The sequence below is a fragment of the Sturnira hondurensis genome, unplaced genomic scaffold, assembly GCF_014824575.4.
Source record: "Sturnira hondurensis isolate 20B ecotype Veracruz unplaced genomic scaffold, ASM1482457v3 Scaffold0021143, whole genome shotgun sequence".
NCBI classification, from domain to species: Eukaryota; Metazoa; Chordata; class Mammalia; order Chiroptera; family Phyllostomidae; genus Sturnira; species Sturnira hondurensis.
Window position 1 is genome coordinate 31,315,538 of NW_028093774.1, and position 25,701 is coordinate 31,341,238.

Sequence of the window (25,701 nt, forward strand, 5' to 3'; positions counted from 1 at the left end):
AGCAAATTCTGTAGTTCAAGTGAGAATAACCAAAATAAATATTAAAAAACTGACCCAGACAGTATAAAAATAATTCATAAAATATAAATACTATAAGGAATTCCCATTTGTGTCCAAAAGAGAAGATACTGTATCCATTTACACAAGAAGAGACTATTATAAAAAAGGAGCAAAGGAATACAATAAAGAATTCATGGAGATTAAGTAATGATAAATAATAATGATAAATAATAAATCTAAGAATGTAAGAAAAAGTCAAGAAAATCTCCTGGAATACAGAACAAAAAGACCAAAAGACAGGAAACACAAAAAGGGAAATGTCAAGAGAGGTAGAACCAACTGAAAGAATCAGTATCCGTCCAGTAAGAGATCCAGGAATAGTGAACAGAGGGGAAAAAATCATAAAAATAATACAATAACATCCCCAGAGTTGATATAAGGTATAAAATTTCAGACTGAAAGGGCCTGTTAAATACAGAACAAGATGAATTAAAAATTCATACCTAGACACATTGTGAAATTTCAGCACATCGTGGATAAAGGCAACACACTAAAAGCTTTTGTGGGGAGGGGTTAAGAGGAACAAGTACAATTTCGGGGATCCCATTGCCATATAGGATGCAAGAAAGCAATGGATTGGAGCGGAGCAGCTGTGGAGAAGACTGGTCTTCTGGCCAGAAAAGTGGCCAGTGGAGCGGTCCAGGGACCGCTTACACCTGAGACAGACTGTAGAACAGCACATGTCAGAGGTGGAAGTCCAAGTCAAACACGAAACAGCAGTAGAACAGCCTCCCTGAGTAAGGAAGAGCGTCAGTTGTACCTGAGGCAATCTAGCAGCTGCAAATACAAGTGGAGAATTTCCAGGTGGAACCGAGACAGGCATTCTTAGCTGAGACACCAAGAGGGGGTTAAAGTAGTATTGGAACAACAAGATAAAGCAGGATGGGAACATGAACTTTTCTGAAAGCCTTTGCATTAGTTTCCTGTGGCTGCTCTAACAGATCATCACTAACTGAATGGCTTAAAACAGAAACTTATTCCCTCACGTTCAGAAGGTTAAAAGCCTTAAGTGAACGTGTCAGTAGGGTTGGTTCCTTTATGGAGGCTCTGAGGGAGGTGCTGTCACATCTGGCTTTTGGTGGATTGCTTGGCGATTCTTGTCATCTCTTGGCTTGAAGATGCATCGTTCCAGTCCCTCCCTCTACCGTCACATAGTCTTCTCAGTATCTATGTGTTCTCTTCCATCTCTTATAGAACTCTCATTGGATTTAGGGACCATTCTAATCCTGTGTGATCTCATCTCAATCTTTATTTTAATTACATCTGCAAAGGAACTTTTTGCAAATAAAGTTATATTTGGGGGTTCTGAATAGACATGAATTCAGGGGGGGAGGACATTATTTAACCCACTACAGGCTTAACATGACCTAAATAAATATACCATGTTCCCATATAAGTAGACTTAAAAAATAATAAATAACAAAAATTAAATGGAGATAAAATAAAATGAAAACTTAACTACTACAAAAGAAAGTAGGAAGGAAGAATAAAAACAAAGTGAAACCAATAGAAAACAAATAGAAGATGGTAGACTAAAACCCAATTATGTCAATAAGCTCATTAAAAGTAAGCGAATGTCAGTTTCTTGGAAGAGCCTTATACACCATTTACTGGGAAAACACTTAAACAAAAAGAAACAGATAACTTGAACATATAAGGATGGAAAAAGTCATGGCATGAAATAGTAATCAACAGAAAGTTAGTCGCCCTGGCCGGTGTGGCTCAGTTGGTTTGGTGTTCTCCTACTGGGCGGGGATTTTCAGCTTGATTCCCGGTGGGAACACATTTCTGGGTTGTAGATCAGTCCCCAGCTGGTTGCATGAAGAAGGCAGCCCATAGGTGCTTCTCTCTCACTAACGTCCATGTTTCTCACCCTGTCTTTCTCCCATCCTTCTGCTTTCTCTAGGAGTGGGAGGAAGGAAGGAAGGAAGGAAGGAAGGATGGAAGAGAGAGGGAGAGAGAGGGAGAGAAAGAAAGAAAGAGAGAGGGAGAGAGAGGAAGGGAGGGAGGGAGGGAGGGAGGGAGGGAGGAAGGACGGACGNACTTAAACAAAAAGAAACAGATAACTTGAACATATAAGGATGGAAAAAGTCATGGCATGAAATAGTAATCAACAGAAAGTTAGTCGCCCTGGCCGGTGTGGCTCAGTTGGTTTGGTGTTCTCCTATTGGGCGGGGATTTTCAGCTTGATTCCCAGTGGGAACACATTTCTGGGTTGTAGATCAGTCCCCAGCTGGTTGCATGAAGAAGGCAGCCCATAGGTGCTTCTCTCTCACTAACATCCATGTTTCTCACCCTGTCTTTCTCCCATCCTTCTGCTTTCTCTAGGAGTGGAAGGAAGGAAGGAAGGAAGGAAGGAAGAGAGAGGGAGAGAAAGAAAGAAAGAGAGAGGGAGAGAGAGGAAGGGAGGGAGGGAGGGAGGGAGGAAGGAAGGAAGGAAGGACGGACGAAAGAGAAAGAAAGAAAGAAAGAAAGAAAGAAAGAAAGAAAGAAAGAAAGAAAGAAGACTATATTGATGAGACAAAATGCACTTTCAGGCAAGTGTTATTAGAAATAGAGAACATTTCATAATAATGCAACTGTTACTCAATAATAAAACCCAACAATTCTAAATTCATATGGATATAACATAGCTTTAACACATGTAGAGCAAAAATTAAGTAAGTAAAATAAAAGAAGCAGACAAAGTCACAGACATAATTTGAGGTTTTAACACATGTCTCACAGTAACCAAAAACAGGAAGACCAAGCCGTCAATAAAGAGATACTTAAACATTTTAAAGCAACTTAACCTAATTGGTATTTATAGGACTATACTATACCTGCAGACTACATATATTTTTTTCAAATGCACACCAAAGATAGACCATATGTGGGCCATAACATAAGACTTGGCAAATTTCAAAGGACTGAAATCACATAGAATGTATATTCCAACCATTAAAAAACAAAAAAATATATAAGGAGAAAAATCCCAAAATGTATTAAAATTAAGGAACTTATTTTTAAATGGCCTGTAGGTGAAAGAGAAAGTTAGAAAATATTTTGAATTGAATAATAATGAAAATAAAATATCTAATTTAGCACTGAGGGGCGTGGGCTGGGATGGAAGTAAAAGACAGAAAACTGTACTTGAACAACAATTAAATAAAAAACATCTAATTTGTGGGATGCAGCTAAAACAGTGCTTAGAAGGAAATTTATGGTGTCAAATACATTGGAAAGGAGGAATGGTTGAAAATCAATACTCTAAGCTTTCATTTATAAAACTAGAAAAAGAGCAGATTAAACTCAAATTCAAATAAAGAGGAAGGAAATAATAAAGCACAGTAACCAATGAAATAGAAAGTAGATATACAATAGAGAAATCATCACGGCCAAAATTTGTTCCTTAGAGTAATAAAATTTATAATCTCCTAGTAAGAGTAATCAATAAAAGAGGAACACAAATAACCAATATCTGGAGTTTGAAAATGTGATGTCACTACACATTCTACAGATATTAAGAGAACACAACGAACAACATTTTGCCAATAAATTTGACAATGTAGATAAATTCTTGAAAATTACAATTTACTAAAATTGATATAAAGAGAAGAAAAATACTAATACTCTGAAATACATTAAGAAATGGCATATATAGTTAAATTCCTATAAAGATAACCCAGGAATAGGTGCCTTTCAAGGTAATTTTGCCAAATATTTCAGAAGGAATAATGATATTCTCTCTCAAACCCTTTCAGAGATTAGAGAAAAGGAGGACAATTACCTCCTTGTTTTATGAGGCTAACATAAATTGGAGCCAAAACCAAAGTCCTTTCCAGCATATGGTTGCAGAATTTCTAAATAAAATACTAGCAAATTGAATAGAGAGATAAAAAATAAATAATAACAAAATAAGTTTTATCCCAAGGAAGCAGATAATTTAACATTCTAATATATCAATTTCATTCACTACATTAACATAAAAAAGAAAAAAAACATGTAATTATATCAATAGACAGGGAAAATACATTTAATAAAACATAACATGTACTTAGGGGAAAAATTCTTAGCAAATTAAAACTACAAGGGAATTTTATTAATCTGACAAAATATATCTACAAAATAAAAAACAAACAAAACTAGAGCTGACATATTAAATGGTAAAATACTGAATAATTTCCCCCTAAGGTTCCAATGCTATTCTGTGGGGAAAAGGTACAGTTTCTTTCAACACATGAGCTAGAACTACTGTACATTCGTATGGGGGAAAAATCCTCAAAAAGTTGAGTCCCTCTTTGACACAATATTCAAAAATTAATTAAAGATGGTTCATAGTGTAAATGTTAAATTAAAATATTTAAACTTATGGAAGAAAACACAAGCAACATCTTCCTGACCTTGGGGTTGATAAAGCTTTCTTAACTAGAATATAAAAGAATAACCGTAAAAGAATAAAAACATAATTGGGCTTAACTGAAATTAAGAACTTTTATTAAAAATATCAGTTTGGCCCTGGCTGGTGTAAGTCAGTGGATTGAGCACCGGCCTGCGAACCAGAGGATGGCGGTTCGATTCCCAGTCAGGGCACATGCCTGGGTTGCAGGCCAGTTCCCAGCAGGGGACGCACAAGAGGCAACCATACACTGATATTTCTCTCCTTCTCTCCCCCTCTAAAGATAAATAAATACAATCTTAAAAATATATATCAGTTTGATCCTAGTCAGGTGGCTTAGTTGATTAAAGTGTCACCCTGATACACCAAGGTTGTGGGCTCCATCCACAGTCAGGGCACACACAAGACCCAATCAGTTAATGTATCAATAAGTGGAACAGCAAATCTGTTTCTCTCTCTCTCTCTCCCCCTCCCTCCCTCCTTTCCTCTGTCTCTTTAAAATCAATAAATTTAAAACAATTTTTGAAATATCAGTTTGAGAGTAAACAGGCAAGTCACAAAACTAGGATAATATTTTACCTATCTATCTATGACAAAGGGTTATATCAGAATGAATAAAGACCTCATACAAATCAGATATGACAAAAAACCCACACAGAAACCATTTAAAGAATGGAAAAGAGGCTTGAGCAAGCATCACAAAAAAGAGAATATCCAAATAGCTAATAAGCATATAGAGCATGGTCAACATCATTATTCATCAGGAAAACAAAAAATAAAGCCACAGGAAACTAGTATGTATCTACAATTTAGAAGACTCAAAACACTAAGTATTGGGAAGGATGGGGAGCAGGTGGAACTCTCATACAATTGCTGCTGGGAGTGTAACTTTAGAAAACCACTCAGCAGTGTCGATTAAAGTTAAACATACACCTGCTGTATGACTCAGCAATTCTACTGTAGGTATACGACCAAGGGAAAGGAGTATGTATGCCCAGTGAAGGGCATATTCAAGGATGCCATTGCAGCTTTATTTAATACAGTAAAAAACTAGAAACAACTTAAATGTCCATCAGCAGGAGAATGGATTGCTAATCTATTGTATAGTCATATAATGTAATATAAAACAATAATAAGAAAGAATTAACACACAACATGGATGAATGCAGATGTTATGTTAAGCAAAAGAGGACATCATCCAACTGTTTGATTTCATTTATATCAAATTCAAGAACAGGCAAAGTGAATCAATGTTGACAGAAGTCAAAAGAGGGATGGGGGGGGGTAGGTGCGGTGGCAAGAGAGAACTTCCTGAGAAGATGGAGATGTTTTCTATCTTGATCTGGATAATGGTCACGCAGATATATCCACGTGCAAAGAGCCATTGAGCTGTACACTTCAGATTTTTACACTTTCCTATCTCATCTATTTTAGACATAATTTAAAGATGCTAAATGTTAATAATAATGGGATTTAAAATTAGCCACATTTTCCCAATCAGATTGGTAAAGATTATATAGTATAGACAGGCATTGGGGGAAAGACAGTTTATTATATACTGTCAAGGGGGGCACAAATGGGTACAAATTTTGAAGGACAATTTAGCAAGACTCCTCAGAATTTTAATACACATACCCTTAGACTCAGTAAATTTGCTTTTAGCAATTTACCCTATTAAAATAGTCACACAAGTATGCAAAGACGTATGTGTAAAGACAGTCACAGAATCATTATTTGGAAAAGAAAAAGGTTGGCAAAAAAGACATGTCTATCAATAAGAGAACAGTTAGATAAATTTTTAAAATCCATGAAATATCTTATAGCCATTAAAAAGCTTAGAGGTACATAATATATGTACCTTATATCCTTAAAATATATCCTTAAAATATATCCTTAAAATATATCCTTAGAGGTACAGGATATATTTTGACCCACTAGAAGTGAGACTAACAGCTGGGTCGACAGAGACGGGGAAAGCTCAGGCTTATGGCCTCCATCCTACCACATATCCAGTCACTTACACTCTCGTACCTCAGTTTCTTTATTAGTAAAATGGAGTTAATAATATCGTTCCTCTCATCCATCCTGTAAGTGAGGACCAAATGTAAGAAGCCCTTTGAAAAATAGAAAACATTATAGAAGTGCAAGTTATTATTTCTGAAAATTTTCTTTTATTTTTTAAATATTTACTTATTGATTTTTCTTTTCTTCCCTCCTTCCTCCCTTTTCTTTTCTTTTTTCTTTTTTGAGAGAGAGAGAAACATTGATATGCATTTATTGGTCGATATACCCTGACTGCAGGTCAAACCACAATCTGGGATTGTGGGGCATGACACTCTAGCCAACTGAACTACCCTGCCAGGGCCCCAAAATATTCTTTTATTAAGCAAAACTTTGCATCTATTTACCTTAAATTATCACTTAGTTCAGATTTCTTTTTCTCATCATGTATTTATGATAAATCGCTGTTTCTAAAATGTGGGCAACAAACAAATGTCCATCAAAATGGATGTGGAAAAGTTATTAAAAAACACTAATCTCTGTCCCCAACCTACCAAATTTTGGAACCCCTGATTTAGGTGGAAATCGGCATTTAGTCAACCTTTCCCCTTTCATTGAGAAATGTCTGGGCTGAATCCCTTTAATGGTAGCAAGTTCGTCTTTGATCCGTCTTGGCTTAAGTTTTCCCCTCACTGCAGCAGTCAAATAGGCTGGTCAAGAAGTACAAATGGTGCCCCCACTCACTCAACTCCAAAGGAGCCAAAGAACATTCAATGAAAGGAACAATGTGATTGCCACTGTGTAGGCAAACATGAACCCAGTTTAGCTTTCAGGACTGGAGCTGTTGGAAAACACCATCTCCAGGGCAGCTGCCTTGGCTACTGTCCCCAATTAACTTAGCAGAGTCTCAAAAATAGAAGGCAACCTCTGTTCTGTTATATAATAAACAGTTCTTTATTTGAAATGACAATATTTACTTCTCCTATACTGAACTCCAGCAGCCTACTAAGCAGTGGGCAAACAGTAGGAAAGCCTAAAATGGAAACTTGAGAAAGTGGTTTAGCTAGCAGTTTGCTCTAACTTCCTAACTTGACCAACGGGTAATTAGGAGACTCCCCTCCATGTTTCTTTCATATGCTATCTAGTTTGTACAGGCTCATGGGTTCCATGTGATTTTTTTTTTTTTACCACCATGCATATCTTTGTTGTTTTGGTGAGTCTTGAAATATGCAAAACAGATGTGAGGTAGTGAGTTCTCCAACACTCAAGTGTTGAAGCAGAGCTGGGGGGTGTCTCATCAAGAGTGTTTTCTGAGGGATTCTACTTAGAGTGGCAGGTTCAACGACTTACTTCTTGGCCTCTTCCAGCGGTAAAGAGTCTGGTGTCTATGTTCCCATGATCTCATTTTCAAATGGTATTTAAAGGGAGAAAAATAATAAGTTATGATTATTAACCTTTTCCATTATTTAATCTCCCTCTTAAAAGCAAGAAGGCATGATTTGTGTGGTTGTGCTCTTTCTTGAAAAACCCTTTGTGTACCTTTATAAGCAACAAATGGCCACTATTTGTGGTGTAGACTGACACTTTCAACTTCCTCTTAGATTTTATTTTCTATTCCTTGTATTATATTGTGGCAACTCTCCAGGTACTTCCATTTCTTGCAGATCCTGGGGGAGGGGGACCCAGTTGGGTCACTCTATTCTAAAGGGGCCATGCACATTGACAGATGTTTTAAGAACATTCGATTTCTAAGGTGGCATTCAGGAGAAAACCAGCTCCTCGTTTTCTATCATGCTCCTACGCACTGTTCTTTGGCCAATGAGATTTGCTTAATTTTTGTGACTGGTGCTTGGCTTTTCTTCTGAGATTTTTCTTTCCTGTCTCATTTTCCTGGTCTGGTGTCACTTTTCTGCTAAGCCATTCAGCAGAAGCAATACCTTGGGAAGGAAGACAAAAGATTTCCTATCTAATTATTACCTAGGAACATTTTAATTCCTACAAAATTCTTCAGAAACCCAAAGAGTCTCCTCCCTAGTAAAAGCCTAATCTAAAAGTCCTATTTCACAAATCATACAAAGAAAAGTAAATTCTAGTTAGGTCAATGTTTGGAGTTTAAACTTTATACCCTCTGATAGAACCCTCCTTTTTCTATGCTGCTACCTCAGGCAGAGTGAGTATTTCTTCTCAAAGAAGCCTAGGAACAGATTGCATTAAAATCACCCAGGATGCTTGTTAAAATGCAAATTCCAAGGCCCCATTTCAAACCTAGGGAATCAAAACATCTAGGTATAGGGCCAAGTAAAGCTGCATTTTTACGAATGCCTCAGGTCATTTGCATGTCCCCCTGAAATTCATGAAACGTTGCCCTCAATATTAACCAAATCATAATTTTCTGGAATGTCTAGTGTTTCTTCTAAATAAGCCAAAGGAAGAATTATAAGCATTGAGAGTACAGGCCAAATCTCGTCACAGAATACGTATTCTATCGTAACCCTGTTAATGAACACTTAGTAGCTTCTCTGTGGGACAGTTAAGCTGTCGTAGTTATCTCATGGTTCTGTAATCTAGATGTCTCCTCCCACATGACATTTGCACCAACTAAGACTATGGTTTATTTCCAGGATGGAAGAACTACCAGGCCTTTGTGAACTGAAGTCTCTTCGTGGTACATTTTCTCTTTCTTGGTGATTTAAAGACACTTAGGAAATTTTTCTGGTTCTTGAACCTGAAAAAAAATCTTGGACCTGAATTACAGAGTCTAAATTAAGGAGAATAATGTTTTATTCTCCTTAAGGACTAAGGAGAACTTAGAAGAACTAAGTCCAAATCACTTTAATCATGGTCTCTTTATGGAAACGTGCTTTTTGGATAAATTGTGCAGGATCTAGGATTAACAGCTCTAATCCCCAAACTGCCTCTGACTATAATTCCATGGGCAAATTATGCAACCTCTTTGCCATATTTTTGTAATAGGGATAATCACTCTGTAATAAGAATAATACCCTTATTACAAAATTCCAAGGAGATGAATAAGATCTGGCTTGTAAAATGTTCAAGGTTGTTGAATGAGGGATCCTATAAAAAGTGTAAATTATTAGTATTCCTTTTATAGGCCTTTAATGAGTTATGACCTGCCAATGATGAACCTACCTCTTGAAATATTCCACTTCCTGTTTTTCAGACTTCCTGCAGTGATGCATTCTGCTCTTAAATTTTCCCAGAGTATTTTGGGGAGCTTTAAAATTTAGTCAAAAACCAGAAGAGGCAGCACTACCTTCGTCCCATTCATGGACTCCTGAGGCCACAGTGTCTGTATCTTCACCTTGACCTCGTATTGACTAGATTGATTGGACTTACTAAGCCATTTGGGCCATCAAAGCCTCAAGTACTTTGGGTTAGCTAAAGTATCAAAAAGTCCACTAGCTTATTATTAGCAGTGAACCCTAATCTTCCCTAATGTGGGAAGGTGATTATAAATAAATTATTTACTTGATGTCGTTCTTGGTTGTGAAATCATCCTAGTCATCTACATTTCCAGTTGCTATTATGCAGACTGTTTTCAAAAAATTTGGCTCACCCAGAATTAAGACTTTTTGAGGATCTAACTAGAAACAGAACCAAACCAACACATCTGCATATTACAATAATTAAATTCTTTAATTGTTGCATTGCATCAGACGTTTTCAAACTGCAGTGGGAGAAGGAATTTTTTAATATCATTGAGTTTATTGTTTGCATCTGATTATCACACATAGTTGCCTTATTTTCTAAAGTTTGTTTTACAAGGACAAAACATGTCACTTATGTGAGAGGAGAAACAACTAAAGAAACAACTAAAATCTGCACTGTCTGATAAACAGATAAAGTGGAGTGACAGATATAAAGGAAAGTGAGAGAGCAATGCATGTTAACCTCAGTGAGACTGCTCCCCTTGGACTGTAGACCCATATGGGAACAAAGTTTCTGGGACTGAGCGAATGATAAATCACTTTTGAGAAGTCCCTTGCAGAGTTACATGAAAGCAAAATATTTATATCCACCTTGACAGTAGCTAAAAAGGGATCTGGGGATAGTGCAGTGGCTTGGGTTTGGTTGACTTAATTTCTTGAACAAATATGAGGATTAAACATTCACAAATGTTCCTAATATTTTGTGAACAAGGAAGTGAGATATTAGCACTCTTTTTAAAGTGTTGTATCTACCATCATCGCATCTGTCAGTTAGCCTTAACTTTAAGCCTTTTGGAAGAATCAGTATATTCTGATCTGAGAGTTTCCTCCACATGGTAAAAATAAAATGTGAAATTTCAGTAACTGGCATGAAAAATCTTAGTAGTACCCAGGAAGTTTTCAGAAACTAGAGCTTTTACATAATATGGAAGTTTTAATGTTCTGAAGGTTCAGTAAATTATGTAGTGTAGAACAGTGAAGTCTAAATTACCCACTCAGAAGAGTAACCTTATAGCCCACATGTCTGGATCCATGTATGCAGATGGACAGATACACTTCATTTCTCCTGGGAAGTTAAGTTCTAAAAAGCTATCACTCAGAACAGACGGTTTTATGATTGCATGAAAAGAAAAGGAAAGATGACAGAGTTGCTATAAAAATGAAAGGCCTTTGGAGCATTAGCAGCTGAAAACATTACAGCTTCAATGAAGATGGGAAACAAAAATCAGCTTAAAACTGCAAATAAAAAAAAAAAAAAACTTACCCAGAAGGTTTGAAGCATATGGACACCCACCCAGTTTGCAATGAGGGCAATGGGAGCCCCAGACTTTAGCTTATTAAAGATGACCTTTCCCCTCTCTAAAATTTCAAAGCTGACGTTTCAAGTGCTGAGCAGACTGTGTGCCATATGTAACATGACCTCAGCTCCACTCTGCCGGAGCACTGATGGCATCACTAATGAGAGGTGAAAGGTCTTTTTCTTGCAGCTTTTTCAGAAACCCACCAACTCCTGCCTGTGAAGTAAAGCTTCCCCCCCTCCCCCCTCCCGCCTTGATTTCAAGAGAACTGCATTTAATACACAGCCTCCAAACACTTTTATTACCGGTCGATTTGCTTATAGCCACAGCCAAATGGCAGGATGTACAATCACATGCAGAAGAAAATATTTATTTTGACTCAGAAGGCAAAGGGATTAAGAGAACATTGTATTAACCTTGCCTTTCATCTATGTTTTAAAGGGAAATTCTCCAGAGGCATCCATTGAAGTTCTATTTTTTTTTAATAAAGACTATCAAAGACTTTTAAGAGACCAGGTGTGTGTTTATCTGAAGGGAGGAGAGAAAGGGAAGAAACTATATTAGGGGGGGAAGGCAGCTTTCCTCAAAGCCGCCTTAGAGACTGCAAAAAAATATATGTGCGGGAATCTGTTACAGACATTCTACCAGCTAGCGCCCCCCCCCGCCCCCCTTTTTCTGCTGCTTGGAAACAAAATAGCCTTTTTTTCCCTAAGCAGGTTGTTATCATATTCATGGCATGGTCAATTTCCGTTTGCCAAGAAAATATTTAGGCTGATCAAAGAAATTACAAAATCGGGTGAATAGAAACAGACGTTCCCACAAGAGAAGCGTTTCTCAATGTGAAGAGGCAAGCGGACCGAAGCCCACCCAGTTACTCCTAGGAAAGAGCTCTCTTGCCAAACGCGGAACGACAGGGCTACATGAATTCTGCTGAAAGGGTTATGGAAGAGTCACAACTCTCCAGGAAATCCACACGGAGACTGGAGCCGAGACTCTCGGGGGTGGACATGTAAGGAGATAATCGGTTCTAGTATCAGGAGGGCCTTTAACTGCGTCCATTAATACAGAGGGATCTTTCAAGGCAGATGACGAGTGAGTCTGGGCTCCTTTTGTTTTGCTTTGCCTGGTTTATTATGAGCATGGAAAGACAAGAACACATTATCTTTTGTATGTGGCAGATAAGTATGGACTTTTGGAATGGAGGCGTAGCAGTTTCTCCTGAATTAATACAAATTCAGTTTTTAGATTTGTGAGCTTGAATGGGGAATGTTGGATAGTAATCGTCGGCGGGGCCCTCTGGTCTCCGAGTGTCCGCTCAGGCCGATTGGTGACAGTAAATAAGGGGGTCTTCTATCTCTTGGTTGTTCCTGGGCAAAGTACCGTCAAACCAGGTGGGGCCACCTGCTTCGGCGCTTGGCTGTGAAAAAAAAAATCAGCTGGCATCGCAGTTCCCTTCCGCAGGACTCACGAAACTGAAAAAGAGGGCTTCGCTCGGGAAAAAGGGATCCATTTCCCAACTCTCCTCCCCTTCGCCGCTCGCCTCCGGCAAACTGAGGCTCCTCAATCGCCTGGGAAGCGTCGCCAACCTTACCGCGACCGCGATACCTCCAGTTCTCCGGGGAAGGGGTAGTCCCGAAAGAAGGCAACTACGTGGAGAGCTAAGGGGGCCAAGGAAGGTTCCTTCTTGTTGAGTCCGCCCCGGAGCTCCGCGGCGCTGGCAAGGCCGAGAAGGGCCAAGCCGGTCCCGGGAGGTGGGCTGGGAATCTGCTCTGCCGCCCTAGCCCCTCCCCTCCTTAAGCCCCTCACCCTCGAAGCTCAACCGGGAAGCCTTTCTCTTCTTTCTGTTTAGTTTTGTTTCGGTTCCTGTCGGTCAGACTCTTTTGCCAGGAAGACAGCGCCCTCTCTCTCTTCCAGCCGCGTCCGCCGTGGGCCTGCGTCCTCTCCTTGCTCCGCTGACCTCCCAGCCTCGTTCTCGCCCCCGCCCCCCCATCCCCAGCCCCGTCCCCTCCTCCCTCACGCCCCTATAACAGCCTCGGCGGACAACCCAAGCGAGCGACGGGGTCCAAAGCCTGCTCGGGTCTGGACCCCCGGGCCGGGCGGGCTGGGACGTCGGACCTCGGTCAGCATGGCTGGGCAGGGCCGTCCCCCGCGCAGACGCTGCGCCCGAGACTCCTCACGCGCTTCCCGGGAGGGGTTCCTGGCGTGGACCACTGGGTTCGGGTGGGGCCCCGCAGCCCCCGGCCGCGCAAAGCCTGCTAGGGGCGGGGCCGCGAGCGAGTGGCGCGGCGAGCCTCCCCAGCCCTGGCGCGCCGCGAGTTGGCCCGGCGCGCGCACCTGGCAGAGCAACTTACCCTGGACTCCGAGATGGGCCCAAGAAAGGAGGGCCCGGCTTGCGTGTGGAGTGATAGGTGGGGGTGGCGGATGAACTTCAGGAGAGAAAAGGAAAACTCTTACGGGCTTGTTCCGAGCCCCCAAAGCGCTCCTCGCGGTCCGCAGGCTGCCTTGAAACCTCACCCTGCCGGCTTCCAGGAGGGCTGCGCCAAGTACAGCAGTGGTATTGGAAACGTTGTTGCAAAATCCGTGTCCCGGCTGGTGGGCCAGACTCGCGGAGAGGCCTGGGTGAGTGGGCACCTTCCCAGCACCCTCCACCCAGTGTCTGTTTTTCCCCACAGCTCAGAGGACTGGTGATTTAGACTAATGCCGCGCGGCGCAGTCGGGAGCAGAGACAACCAAGCTTCTGTCCGCGAAAATCTGGATCATTTAGAACCCAAACAGTGTACTCATGTGGGGTAGAAAAAAACATTTTCCATAGCGTGGATTTGCCCCGATAGAGGTACAGGGCTGAAGTACTCCCCAGCCCACCCCCCAACGCAACCCCTCCCGGCTCCCGGGAGCTACGGGAGGGAGTTCGCCTCGAGCTGACCCGGCTGCAGAGCGCAGGCGGATCCCAGAAACTCAACTAATTGAGTCACAAACCACCCGCCTTCCCTAACAAAGCTATCCTTCTCGACAGCTCAGCGCCCAATTTGTCCGAAGTACTTTCTTCCGCAATTCAGAAGCATTATCTTGTTTTTGAAAGTATCGCGGCAGAAACGTGGCAATTATCCTGGGCTCGGGTTACGCTAAATGGCGTTAGTCTGAGAAATGTAACAATACAAAAGCCGCGAACGTGCTGATCGCCTAGCTGCCGGGCCTGCACTGTGGGTAGGAGAAGTGAGGGAAAAGATTGCAGCCGGGTGGAGGGAGGTATGGCTCAAGTTTCCGCTATAGGTCCTCCTTTCCAAAGGCACCTGCAGGAAGAAGTGTTGGACCTTTGTCCCTAGGGGTTAAGGATTCTGAGCAATGGACCCTTAGAGATCCGGAAAGGGGTGCTCGTGTCCAGACAAGACCCTGCCACTGTTGTGGTCCCGGCTCTCAGTTGGGAGTTAAGAAGGGAAGAGAGGTCAAGGGTCAGCAAGGGAAATAGGGAAGAACCCAATTCCTATTCGGTGACAACTACACTAAAATTGGTAATGATGGGTGGTAATGGGAGAAAGAAAGATAAGAAGAAGAAAAAAAAAATACAAGAAAAGAGGAGCGGGTTCTGAGGGATGGGAAGAGGCGTTCTCTCCAGTGCAACGGGTTGGCCTAGCCTAGGAGCCCGGGAGGCGCAGCGGGATAGGAACGCGAAAGAACTGGAGAGGCCGAGAAACTAAGAGGCGTCTCCGCACCAGGGAAAAAATGCTCCAAAAATCTTCCTCTTGGTCTGCCAGGGTGAGTTTGGGCCTGGAATAAGCGGGGGGCGGGGGGAGGGGGTAGTAAAGAGAGAATAGTGAAAGGCGTTCGGGTGCGGGCGTCGGGCTGGCAGACTCCTTGTTCACCCCAGCCACCCAGTCCGCAGTAGTAGCCACGCTGTGCGCGTGTCTCTTTCTCCTTCTGCTCGAACCAGCCCCCACATCTTGAAGTAATCAGCAGCAGAGAGGGGACTCGTCCCCCTGGCATCTCAGGTTAAAGAAGGAGGTCCAGGAAAATGTGGTAGAGCCATTACAAGAAACCCGAGCCGCAGTCATCAGGGACTCCAATTGCCATCGCATTAGGATTGATTAGAGACCAGCAGTACCGTAATGACCCGGAAAGAGGGGCAGACGGGGATTATTAATATCAGAATGTGGCAGGGTGGGGACGTGAGTGGAGGCAGGGAAGAGCAAAATGGGGAGGGAGACGTTTTAAATTACCAGGATTTATATGTAAGTGCAGGCTTACCTGAGGAAACCGGATAGTCAGTGAATCACGCAAACAATAAATCTAATTGCATCTAAAATTTCACGAAGCCTGATTTTTTTGGAGGGGGCAGGCAGTAAAAACCATGGCGAAAACCAGGCTAACATCTTAGTTTTTCTAAACACGTAATTATATAAACTTAATGCAAGAATCCACATGAAGAGATGGAGAGAGTTGCTGGATGTCCATTTCCCTTACCGATAGGCCTCTGAAAAAAGATTTTGGGAGTGCATTTTTGGGTCACTTTGGGTCTTACCTCCACAGCTATGGGACAGTGGAATGGGCGATTTTTTTTTTTGGCAGAGTCTGCAGAAGAGTAATAAACCAAATTTTAATCAAAGTAGTGATACCTGGGTAGTTGTTTTTGTTTTGTTTGAGAAACCAACGATCAGGATCCCTAGCAGAAATAGAGAAGAGTGGTTTGTCTCCTTCCTCCGACTCTGAGCCAAAACAAATCAGCCCCTGATGGTCTGGGCTGAAACGCAGCTCACTGGATAATTAACTCCATCTTTCCAGTCCGCCCTAACTGTTTATTTAGTGTCACCCTGCATTACTGTCACTGGCACTTTCCTCAGAACAGGAGGAGCTGCAGGCTTTCACCTCCCAAAAGGAAATTCTTCTTAGCTTGGACAGATGCAGTATTCAGGATGTACATTAGTTGAGAAAAAAGCTGATTGGAAACTCAATGGAAGATAAGGACTCTCCCGTAGTATCTTTTTGTAAAATTGCCCTATGGCAACACGAATAAAGAGAAGGGGAGTAAGAGTGTCTTAAATTCTTACCAATGGGTTCTTACAACACTCTCCTTCACTTTCCAGAAAGGTGTTTGGCGTCTGATATTGAGTGGCATCTTCTGGCTCAAACCTGGCAGTTGGTGAGTCCCTGGGCCTGAGCTGCCTCAGAGCACAGCTGCAATAGGCCCTCTTTCCCTCAGGTGGCCAACCCATTTTCTTCTGCTCTACCCACGGGTGCCCCCCCCTATTGGCAACACCCCCACCTTTTGATGACTCCACCACTCAGTGAGACAGGGTCCCATCGACTGAGCACAGCCCTTGCTAAGACTTCAGAGTCACCTTGGTTCATGACATCAGCACCTTGGCTACGAAACCTCACAGTGCCTTGGGGCAGAAAGAAACAGGTTCAGGCACCCATAGCCTTCCGAAGGGAGGAGAACGAAGAGAGAAGAACAGAGATACAGAGAGAGGAAAGAGAGTGTTCGGGGTGGGGGTGGGTTTGCAGGGAGAGAGAGAAGGAGGGAGGGGAAAAACAATTAGAAGAATGAGGCAGAAAGAGAGGGAGAGATGGTGAGGTGGCGATGAGAGAGACTGAAAGAGAATAGAAGGATGAGAAACAGAGGTTCAATTACAACATGAACGAGCTTCCTCTTTCCGGCAGGGAAGAGAGAATGAGACAGAAGGAGACACACGGAGAGACAGGGACCAGTCAGGGACCTGGAGGGAGAGGGTGACTCCTCCCCATACACCCCCCACCCCGTTCCCCTGCGGTCTCAGTTCTTTTTCGGCTGTGTCTCTGTCTTTCACTCTCTCTCCCTTCCTCCACCCCGGGACAATGTGGAGACTGTATTTTCAGGACCCGCTCGGGGCGGCAGGTTTTTTAACAGCTAGCGGGCTCGCAGCTCTGTTTGTCCAGGTGTGGGCTGGGGACAGCAGCCGTCCCCGCGTCGTGGGCTGGCGTTCAGTTTTTGCACCAAGGAAGCAGGAGGCTCGGCTCTCGCGCTTCCCGCTTCCAGGAGAAAACTCCCTCCCTCCCTCCATACATGCATAAATATATTAGGGGAACAGACAAATCTTCATTGTTCAGAAATAAGCCGAGGAGGCCGACAGACTCCCCTCGGCCGGCCTAGCGCGGCTGGAAGAGAGGGAGGTGGAGAGGTGGGGGCCGCACGGATCCGGTGTCGCATTGCAGATTCCCACTAAAGATAACGAAACGTGATCTATTTTTCAGAACAGCAAGTGGATGGGAAAGAACCTTGACAACACAAAACTCATTTACTAATGGACTGGTTTTGAGTTTCTCTTCTCCGGGTCCGCAGATCGCCCTGCCTGAGCTCTTGGCCTATTCAGACCTCGCGGGGAGCAGAGTCCCCCAGGAGGCAGGTGGGAGGCTGCTCCCGCGGCAGCGGGATGAATGTTGTCACTTCCACCAGGATTTGGGGGGGGGGGGGTGTCTCCGCACTGCCCCTGAGCGACGATGCTAATTTGTTGAAGAAACACCTCCCGACGTCCTTCCCTTCCAAATTACCAGTAGTTAAAGTAGGATCCCCGCTCTTCTTGATGGCAAAGAAATTCCAAGGAAGCGGGCCTGGAGCCCCAAAGCATCGCGCTGCAAGCCAGAAAGGAAAGACGTGGGTCCTAGCCAGAGGTTTTTGAACCAAGGCCTCATGTCAACTCAGCCAGAAACTCCAGTAGCAACTAGTGCCTCGACTTTGGCTTTTCCATAAGGCCAGTTGTGCGCACCCGGCCATTCCCTGCATAGAGGAGGCACATTGGAGCTAAACCCGGAGTCGGGCACCCTTTGCCAGCGCGTTACCCCTCGGGAGCCAAGATGCGGCGAGGGCAGCCGCTAGAGTTGCACGTTCCCTTTAAATCTCCGACGCATCTCTGTTTTTCGTGTGATTTGCATTGACAGCAAGGGTTTTAAGTTACTAGAACAACTCAAGCCTTTCTGTGTGCGATTTAAAATGGATCATTTGGTTTATGTGGTTTGTAAATTCATGTCATTTTACCTCTTTTAGTGGTTTTCAGTGAAAGGTTCCATTTTGGGAAACCTTATATATCCGAGCCAATAATTAACACTTATAACAATTGGTTCCTCTAACCAAGGGATCGAAATAGCAGGTAGTCTCGTTAGTACAAAGCGCACAGCACTTTTCCTTTCTAGTTACGTGGTCTATCGGGTTAAACGCAACGAGAAGGGCTGGCGGGGCCTCGGCAGGGCCTCCGAGATGGAGCACTGCGCCTCAGCAACCCTGGTGCCTGTGGCAACCACAGCGTCCACAGGGTCATCTTCCCAGGTATCGCGAAGGTCTAGGACGTCCTGGCCTCTTTCGAAGAGAGATGAAAAGTAGTGGGCAGGGAGGTCTGGAGTAAGCTGGAGAGAAAGGTGGTTATATTGGTGTCTAATTGCCATCCCTCTGCTCGATGTCATCCCTTGTAAATTTATACCTGCCCTTATTTGTCCAAGTTATGCCTCATTTCCTTCTATAAAATTGTTCATTATAAAGTACACCCCATACTCAACTGTTTGTCTTTTAAGAGACCTTGCACCACACATTGTAATTCTGCGCACTTGCTCTAGACTTTAAGGTATTAACTGAGTTTTAGAGCCAACTTTAAACCTCGGTTCCGGTCCTCGCACAGCTGTTCTGTCAATGAGGACTGTTCCAAGCAGAGACATTCCTTCTGGCAGGACACTGCAGCTTCTTAAGACTTCATCTGAAACATCATGAGTACTAAAATAAGACCGCAGGGGAAAATTACCAGACACATGGGCTTGGGCTCAGCCATGCCAGGCTTCCAGTTTAGAAAAGTAAGTCACTGGGCACACCATGTGGTAGGGGCTCTTTTGAAATAATGTGCACCCATTAAATGCACTTAAAAATAATTCTAAATGTAATGAAATATCAACATCTGTTTCCAAGGTCTAATTGCATGGGATACTGCAGAGTTTCAAGGATGCAAAAAGCATTGTGTGGGAGTTGAGCAGAGAAGCAGCTTCCCTCTACTTGGTATCTCTGGAGAGGCAGCCAGGAGGTGGAAGCCCATCATGAGTTTAAAATGTACATTACAGGGTACACTGGACTGGGTGTATTATTTTAAAACCATATAAATAATACAGGGGGAAACCCGCACGGTGCTTTTCCTCTCCCCACTTCTGTCTCAATATGCAGAGGGTTTTGTGGAGCTGGGCTTTTGGCTGGTGGAATCAAAACATTTAAAGAAGACAAAAAGTTTAAAGAGCTTAGAGTCGTTCTTTGCATTCACTAAGAGGGTTCATTTAAATCAAAAGCATTTTTGAAGTGTACTTACAGTTCTGTTTTTGAACTTATCTAATCAGAGATAAGTATAGTCATAAAGTCACTCTCCTCCCACCATTTGGCTCCCCTTATCTCCACGCATTTGTTCTTATCTTCTGCCAGCCTCAACTACTGACAATAGATTATCTTTGTTTAGAGACGCTAATTGTTTTCAAAATCTTTTTAGTAATTGCTTTGGAACAAGGTGTGTAAATGAGGCTTACGATAATTACAGCTTCACTTGTCTGTGCAGTTTTACTAAGCATTCTCCACACATATACAAAATAACAGATGATGGGACTAAATTGCAGGACATCTCTCATTCCCCCGCAGTAAAATAGGACAGCATTTCAATCAACGCGCGCGCGCGCGCGCGCACACACACACACACACACGCACACACCTCTTTATTTAATCTTCTTGGAGCCGCTGTCGTCCTCGCTTTGAGGGAAGTGTCCCTCTTGGAGCAGGGCAAGGATTATGTTACAACCGGGCGGCTATTGGAGCCGGACCAGTTTTATTTAATTTACACCCCATCCAGCGCCTTTTGTATGAGTTTCCCAAAGCATTTTGCCAACAGCAAGTAAAGCTTCTGGGCATTTCGCGGTAGCGGAGGTAGCCTTGAAAATCGCAACCACGCTGATGGGGAAACTGAGTCCAGAGCCTGCAGACTTAAACCATAATTAAGATGACAAATCACAAATGAATCTTCGGAATCTTTCTCTGCTTTGCAACCATCCTCTAGACAGCACTGCGCGTGGTCACAGAGTCGCGGGCTTCTGACAATGAGAGAAGCGCTACCCAGCTGAGAGTACACGTGCCCTTTGGAGGGCGGTGGGGGCGTGCGGGCGGGGGTAGGGAAGCAGAGGAGAGGAAATTAGGTTTGGCTTCTGGAGCTGAAGCCAGTCCGGAGAGAAGACACTCTTCCAGCGACTGCAGCCCTGAGCTCTAGTCTGCTCTTTTATTATTTATCTCGTTCCATAAGCTATTTATCAATTCATTACTTATTCATTCCAACATTAAGGTAATTAAATATGAGCTCACCGGGAAAGGGCATGTCTGCAAGAGACAGGGGTACGGAGGGAGAGGGGGCGGAATTAGAAGGTCTGGAGTCATTGATTCGCGCAGAGATGTGCGGCTGCCCTTAAGTGACACTGCAGAGGGGGCTCACATTGCAGGGTCCTGACGCGATCACCCACCTCACCCCTCCTCTCGCTCCCAGGCAGCGAGGCTCCATCCTCACTCCTACCCCCAAACCCCCGCCCTCCACCTCGCTTCCCACCTCTCTCGGTTCTTCTCCTCTCACCACTCCCAATCCCCACTCCTCAGCTTCGCCCTCCCCTCGCGGGCGGTGCGGCCTCCCCGCCCGGCCGGGCGGCGCACAGGCTGGCCAGCCCGGGATAGGCGCCGCCCGCAGCCAATCAGCGCGCCGAGGACGCTGTGCGCTTTAAGGCTGCAGCGGGGAGAACAGAAACCAAGTTCCCCGGCAACGAGCTGCATCCACCGGGTGGGAGCCTGAAGCCAGCGAGGCCCGAAAGTCTTCGGAGTGAGCCGGCCTCTCCCGAGTCCTGCGCGGGCCCCACTCCTAGTTCTGCTCTTTTGGTGCCGTCCATACCCAGAACGCAACTTGCTTCTTCGGCTAGGGGAAGCTTAGGAAGGGGGTTGGGAGCAGCCGCGCCCCCGCTGCGGCCGCCGCCCCCTGCATTTTCGGCTCTTCTCCCTACTGTTTGCGCCCGGGCATTGCGCCCCGGCAGGGCCCAGCCATGTCGATGCTGCCGTCGTTCGGCTTTACGCAGGAACAAGTAGCGTGCGTGTGCGAGGTTCTGCAGCAAGGTGGGAACCTGGAGCGCCTGGGCAGATTCTTGTGGTCGTTGCCTGCCTGCGACCACCTGCACAAGAACGAGAGCGTGCTGAAGGCCAAGGCCGTGGTCGCCTTCCACCGCGGAAACTTCCGCGAGCTCTACAAGATCCTGGAGAGCCACCAGTTCTCGCCACATAACCACCCCAAGCTACAACAACTGTGGTTGAAGGCGCACTACGTGGAAGCCGAGAAGCTGCGCGGCCGGCCCCTGGGTGCTGTGGGCAAATATCGGGTGCGCCGAAAATTCCCCCTGCCGCGCACAATCTGGGACGGCGAGGAGACCAGCTACTGCTTCAAGGAGAAGTCGCGGGGCGTGCTGCGGGAGTGGTACGCGCACAACCCTTACCCCTCGCCGCGTGAGAAGCGGGAGCTGGCTGAAGCCACTGGCCTCACCACCACCCAGGTCAGCAATTGGTTTAAGAACCGGAGGCAAAGAGACCGGGCTGCCGAGGCCAAGGAAAGGTACGCGGCGTACTTCCAGCTGCTGGGGCGACCCCGGGATGCCTTCCATTCCCCTCCGCCCCTTCCCGCCCCCGCAGGCATTCGCCACCGCATCCTCCTGGCCCGCGGGAGCCGGCCCGCGGGGCGGCGCCCCGGCCTCTGCACCACTGCAGCGAAAGTTCATGAACTCTGAGATCGCTTCCCAGGGTTGGGGACTCGTTTGATTTGAGTGCCCGCGCGTGGGCTTCGTGGGGTGTGAGTGTCGAGAAATACTGGTGTTAAGTTTGTTTTTCACGCTTCCCTGGCTGTTTGGGGACAGGTGTGGGAAGTAGAGAGGGAGTTGCTAGATCAACTAGAAGGGAAGTGTTGATTGGTAACGCGAGGAAAGGGACTCGGTGGAGACTGCGGGTCGCGAACCTCTCTCCTCTTGCTCCCGGTAGGGGTGGCGCTGGTCTGAGACTTCTGCTGTGTCCGCACTGCTTCTCCGAGTTTAACTTGCGCTCTCGTGCTAGTCTTTCCGGCGAGAGGTCACCGTTTCATTCCGCAGTAGCCTTATAAAGGGAGGAGTCATTTAAAAACCCACAGAAAGAGAGATTTGGGAGAGGTGGCGCTGCATTTACTTCCCTAAGCCCAGAGTCGGAAAGGATCGCTCCTCTCTGGGCTCCCTCGCGCGGGGCCGGGCGCCGCCGCCCCAGACGAGGAGGGGGTCTCTAGTCTCTGGCTTCTCTCGCCTTGGAGTTCGGGAGGCAATAATTTTGAAACGTGTCTCTGCCTCCATCCTCCTCGCGCCACCCACCCCCCGCCCGCACCCCGGCCACCTGGCCCCGCTCCATCCGCTCGCGGTAGAAGTTTCCGACTGAGATTCGGAAGAGCGCGCGAGTGGCGGCGGCGGCGGCAGCGACCTCAAGAAGAGGGCTCCGGGAAGCCGACGAGTTTCGGGGAAACCTGAGCTCCAGGCGGGCTGGGTTTCCTTTGTTTGCTTCCGAACCTGGGGGCGGAAGATGTCGCCTCCGCTTTCCACTCTGGATAGAAAAGCAGGGGACTTGGATACGTTCAGCTGGAATGGGCTTTCTGGGAGAGAGAGAGATTAGCAGAGAAGGGGAGAGAAAGGGGGACACGGGCAGGCTCTCGGATGGGCAGACAGGCGAGCACTCAGAAGGCGGAAGCGCCCAGGGCTTCCAAATCCTGAAGTTGACTGGGACTCAGTGCCGGGACTGTCCCTCCACCGCCCGCACCCCGCAACCGCTCACTGGCCGTGCGGGGTCGAGAAGTTTCCCCGGTAGGGAAGGGTGCGCTAGTGTGGATGTCTGTGGGGAGCTTGAGAGGAGAGCGTGAGGAAATAAGGACTGAGTGAGTAACACAGGGACAGGGACAGTCTGGTTCCAGTTAGACTTTAGTTACAAAACCACAACCCTGCAAGCCAGGCGCGAAGGCCCCACTACCTGATGAAATTGGAGAGACTGGCCGCGCTCCCTGTGTTTACTCAGGTCACTGGGCCGCTCTGGACACCACTTCCCGTGACCTGTCCGGTGTCTCAGAAACCACAACCTCCGGGCAAGGGCAGGGAAACTCGATGTTTAATTGTTTCCTCAGATGGGAACACGACAGTTGACTTGATTCACCCCAAACGTGTGCATTGGGGACTGCTCGTCCCTGATCACTTTCTTCCTTCCTCACCAACAGCCATTTGTGGGAAGATTTTCAAAGCTACTTCTAAACGTGCTGCTAGCTTATGGGTATTTAAATATAACTCCTTGAACGAAATTTAAAAAACAATTGTGTTTCGTAGTGGCCCTGCCGCTCTGGCTTTATAAAATCTGGAACAGGAAGGGGCTGGCTCCCTCAGAGCTCTGTATGTGGCTCCCCGTTTCTCCACTCTTCCCAGGACCCTTGGAGACGGGTTAGGAGAGCAGAGCTCCTCCATTTGGGTCTTTGACTGATTGCACCATGGCCCTTTCCTCCTTCCAGCTCCCCTCCCTCCATCTCACACTTTTTTTTTTAACCCAGCTTTTTTTTTCTTTTTTAACCATATGGTGTTGTCCTCTATTTCTTAGGGAGAACACCGAAAACAATAACTCCTCCTCCAACAAGCAGAATCAACTCTCTCCTCTGGAAGGGGGCAAGCCGCTCATGTCCAGCTCAGAAGAAGAATTCTCACCTCCCCAAAGTCCAGACCAGAACTCGGTCCTTCTGCTGCAGGGCAATATGGGCCACGCCAGGAGCTCAAACTATTCCCTCCCGGGCTTAACCGCCTCCCAGCCCAGCCACGGCCTGCCAGCCCACCAGCATCAGCTCCAGGACTCCTTGCTGGGCCCTCTCACCTCCAGTCTTGTGGACTTGGGGTCTTAAGTGGGGAGGGACTGGGGTCTCCAAGCAGCGACTAGGGACACTTGTAAATAGAAATCAGGAACATTTTTGCAGCTTGTTTCTGGGGTTCTTTGTGCATAAAGGAACGGTGGACTTTCACAGATATCTTTTTTAAACTCAAAACCAACAGCGATCTCAAATGTAGTCTTCTCTCAACTCTTTCCACTTTTGCATTTCCCCTCCCAGTGCAGAAAATCAGGAAGAAAAAAAAAACCCCAAACAAACAAAAGCATCTAGTCACCCAGTCTTGGTTCTGGGCAGTCCATGTGCCTGCTTTGGTAGTCTGTCTGTCTTCTCCTTTTTTTCCCCCAATGAATGGGAATTACAAATCAAATGGATTTTAATTATTTCATTTTAATTTATTTATGAAAAAATCTTTTGGGAAGAGGAAAAGGAAACGAGAAAGAGAGAGAAGTCAAAATAGTGAAAATAAGAGCCTCCAGCCTGGGAGGAAATGGTAGCATTTTTAAGGTGAGAAGGAAAAATATGATCTTACAACATTTTTTTGACGGAGGAAGTTAAGTTTACATTTTTTCATATTTAGTGTTAAACAATTTTATGTAGCTTAAAATGAAATAACAGTATTAGGGGAAAAAACAAGTGCCTAAGTGTCTTAATGCTCTCTATGTGAGGCAGTTAGCGATAGAGTGACCATTAGTAATACAAGTATTTTTGTCAAATTTGGTGGGGTTTTTGGTTGGTTTTTGTTTTGTTTTGTTTTCTTGGGTTTTTTTTTATGGCAACCTTTAAAAATGTACCAATGTGAAAAAAAAACACTATTCCTGAATGCCAGTTTTTCTCATGCCCTTGAAGCTTTCATATCTGTAGCCGACTCCTGTTACGGGTCTCTTCTGTTCCTAGTTTCTAGCTTGCAAACACTGTGTAACAAATCTGGCAACCTGGTATTTGTTACTGAAACAGCATGTGTTTTCAGGTTTCTTTTCTATTGTACCTAAACCTGTCTAAATTAAAACTTAGTAGAACACCAGGAGTACGATTGCGTTTCTGAAAGGTGAGTTGTGTATTGCTGTCATTGGGCCCTGCTTTTTTTTTTAACAGGTAGTTTTGTTGCTTTTCTACTTAATGGTGGTTATGAATTGCCAAGGTAGTTTGAGAGCTATCACCTGAACCAAGAGTGGTGACTGAGTTAATTATATGACAGAAAAGGAGTGATGTTAGCTTTGGGTTATTAATCTGTTTTCTTATTATTTAGGTATGCAGTTTTGTTTACCACTGGCTTTTCCCCACAACATCCATCTGTTAACTCAGCTCTTTTGTATTAACAAGTGTATGACCAGACTGTGAAAGTAAAATAATTTGTCTGCTTGGGGGGAAAAGAGGGGAACTTGAACAAGGATAGGAACTTGGTGAATTAACCTGCACAAATAGAAAGCAGACCAGCAGTACAGGAGCTCATTGCAGCGATGCTGGATAGGATTCAGAAAAATCACAGTAATCATGTAGGCTCCATATTATTTTTGCCTGGGGCAAAAAAAATCATGTATCTTTGTATTTAGCTTTTAAAATTAGCGAAACAAATGGCATTATTT

At 45.0% G+C, this 25,701-nt stretch overlaps 1 protein-coding gene and 1 pseudogene across 1 annotated transcript; both read left to right on the top strand.

The window, feature by feature from the left end:
• Positions 1 to 317: 317 nt before the first annotated feature.
• Positions 318 to 912, top strand: LOC118976751 (SNRPN upstream reading frame protein-like; annotated as a pseudogene).
• Positions 913 to 20,947: 20,035 nt separating this feature from the next.
• On the top strand, positions 20,948 to 25,475 carry SIX1 (SIX homeobox 1). Its single transcript, XM_037031277.1, has 2 exons — positions 20,948 to 21,805; positions 23,839 to 25,475. Exons 1-2 carry the CDS (start codon positions 21,246 to 21,248, stop codon positions 24,131 to 24,133), a joined length of 855 nt encoding a protein of 284 aa, XP_036887172.1. The 5' UTR covers positions 20,948 to 21,245; the 3' UTR covers positions 24,134 to 25,475.
• The last annotated feature ends 226 nt before the right edge of the window (positions 25,476 to 25,701 follow it).

Bases quoted from the DNA above. Each gene is read 5' to 3' on its own strand.
- SIX1 (XM_037031277.1), top strand. From the start codon at position 21,246: ATGTCGATGCTGCCGTCGTTCGGCTTTACGCAGGAACAAGTAGCGTGC. The intron at 21,806-23,838 runs GTACGCGGCGTA...TCTATTTCTTAG, and splicing joins GCTGCCGAGGCCAAGGAAAG to GGAGAACACCGAAAACAATA.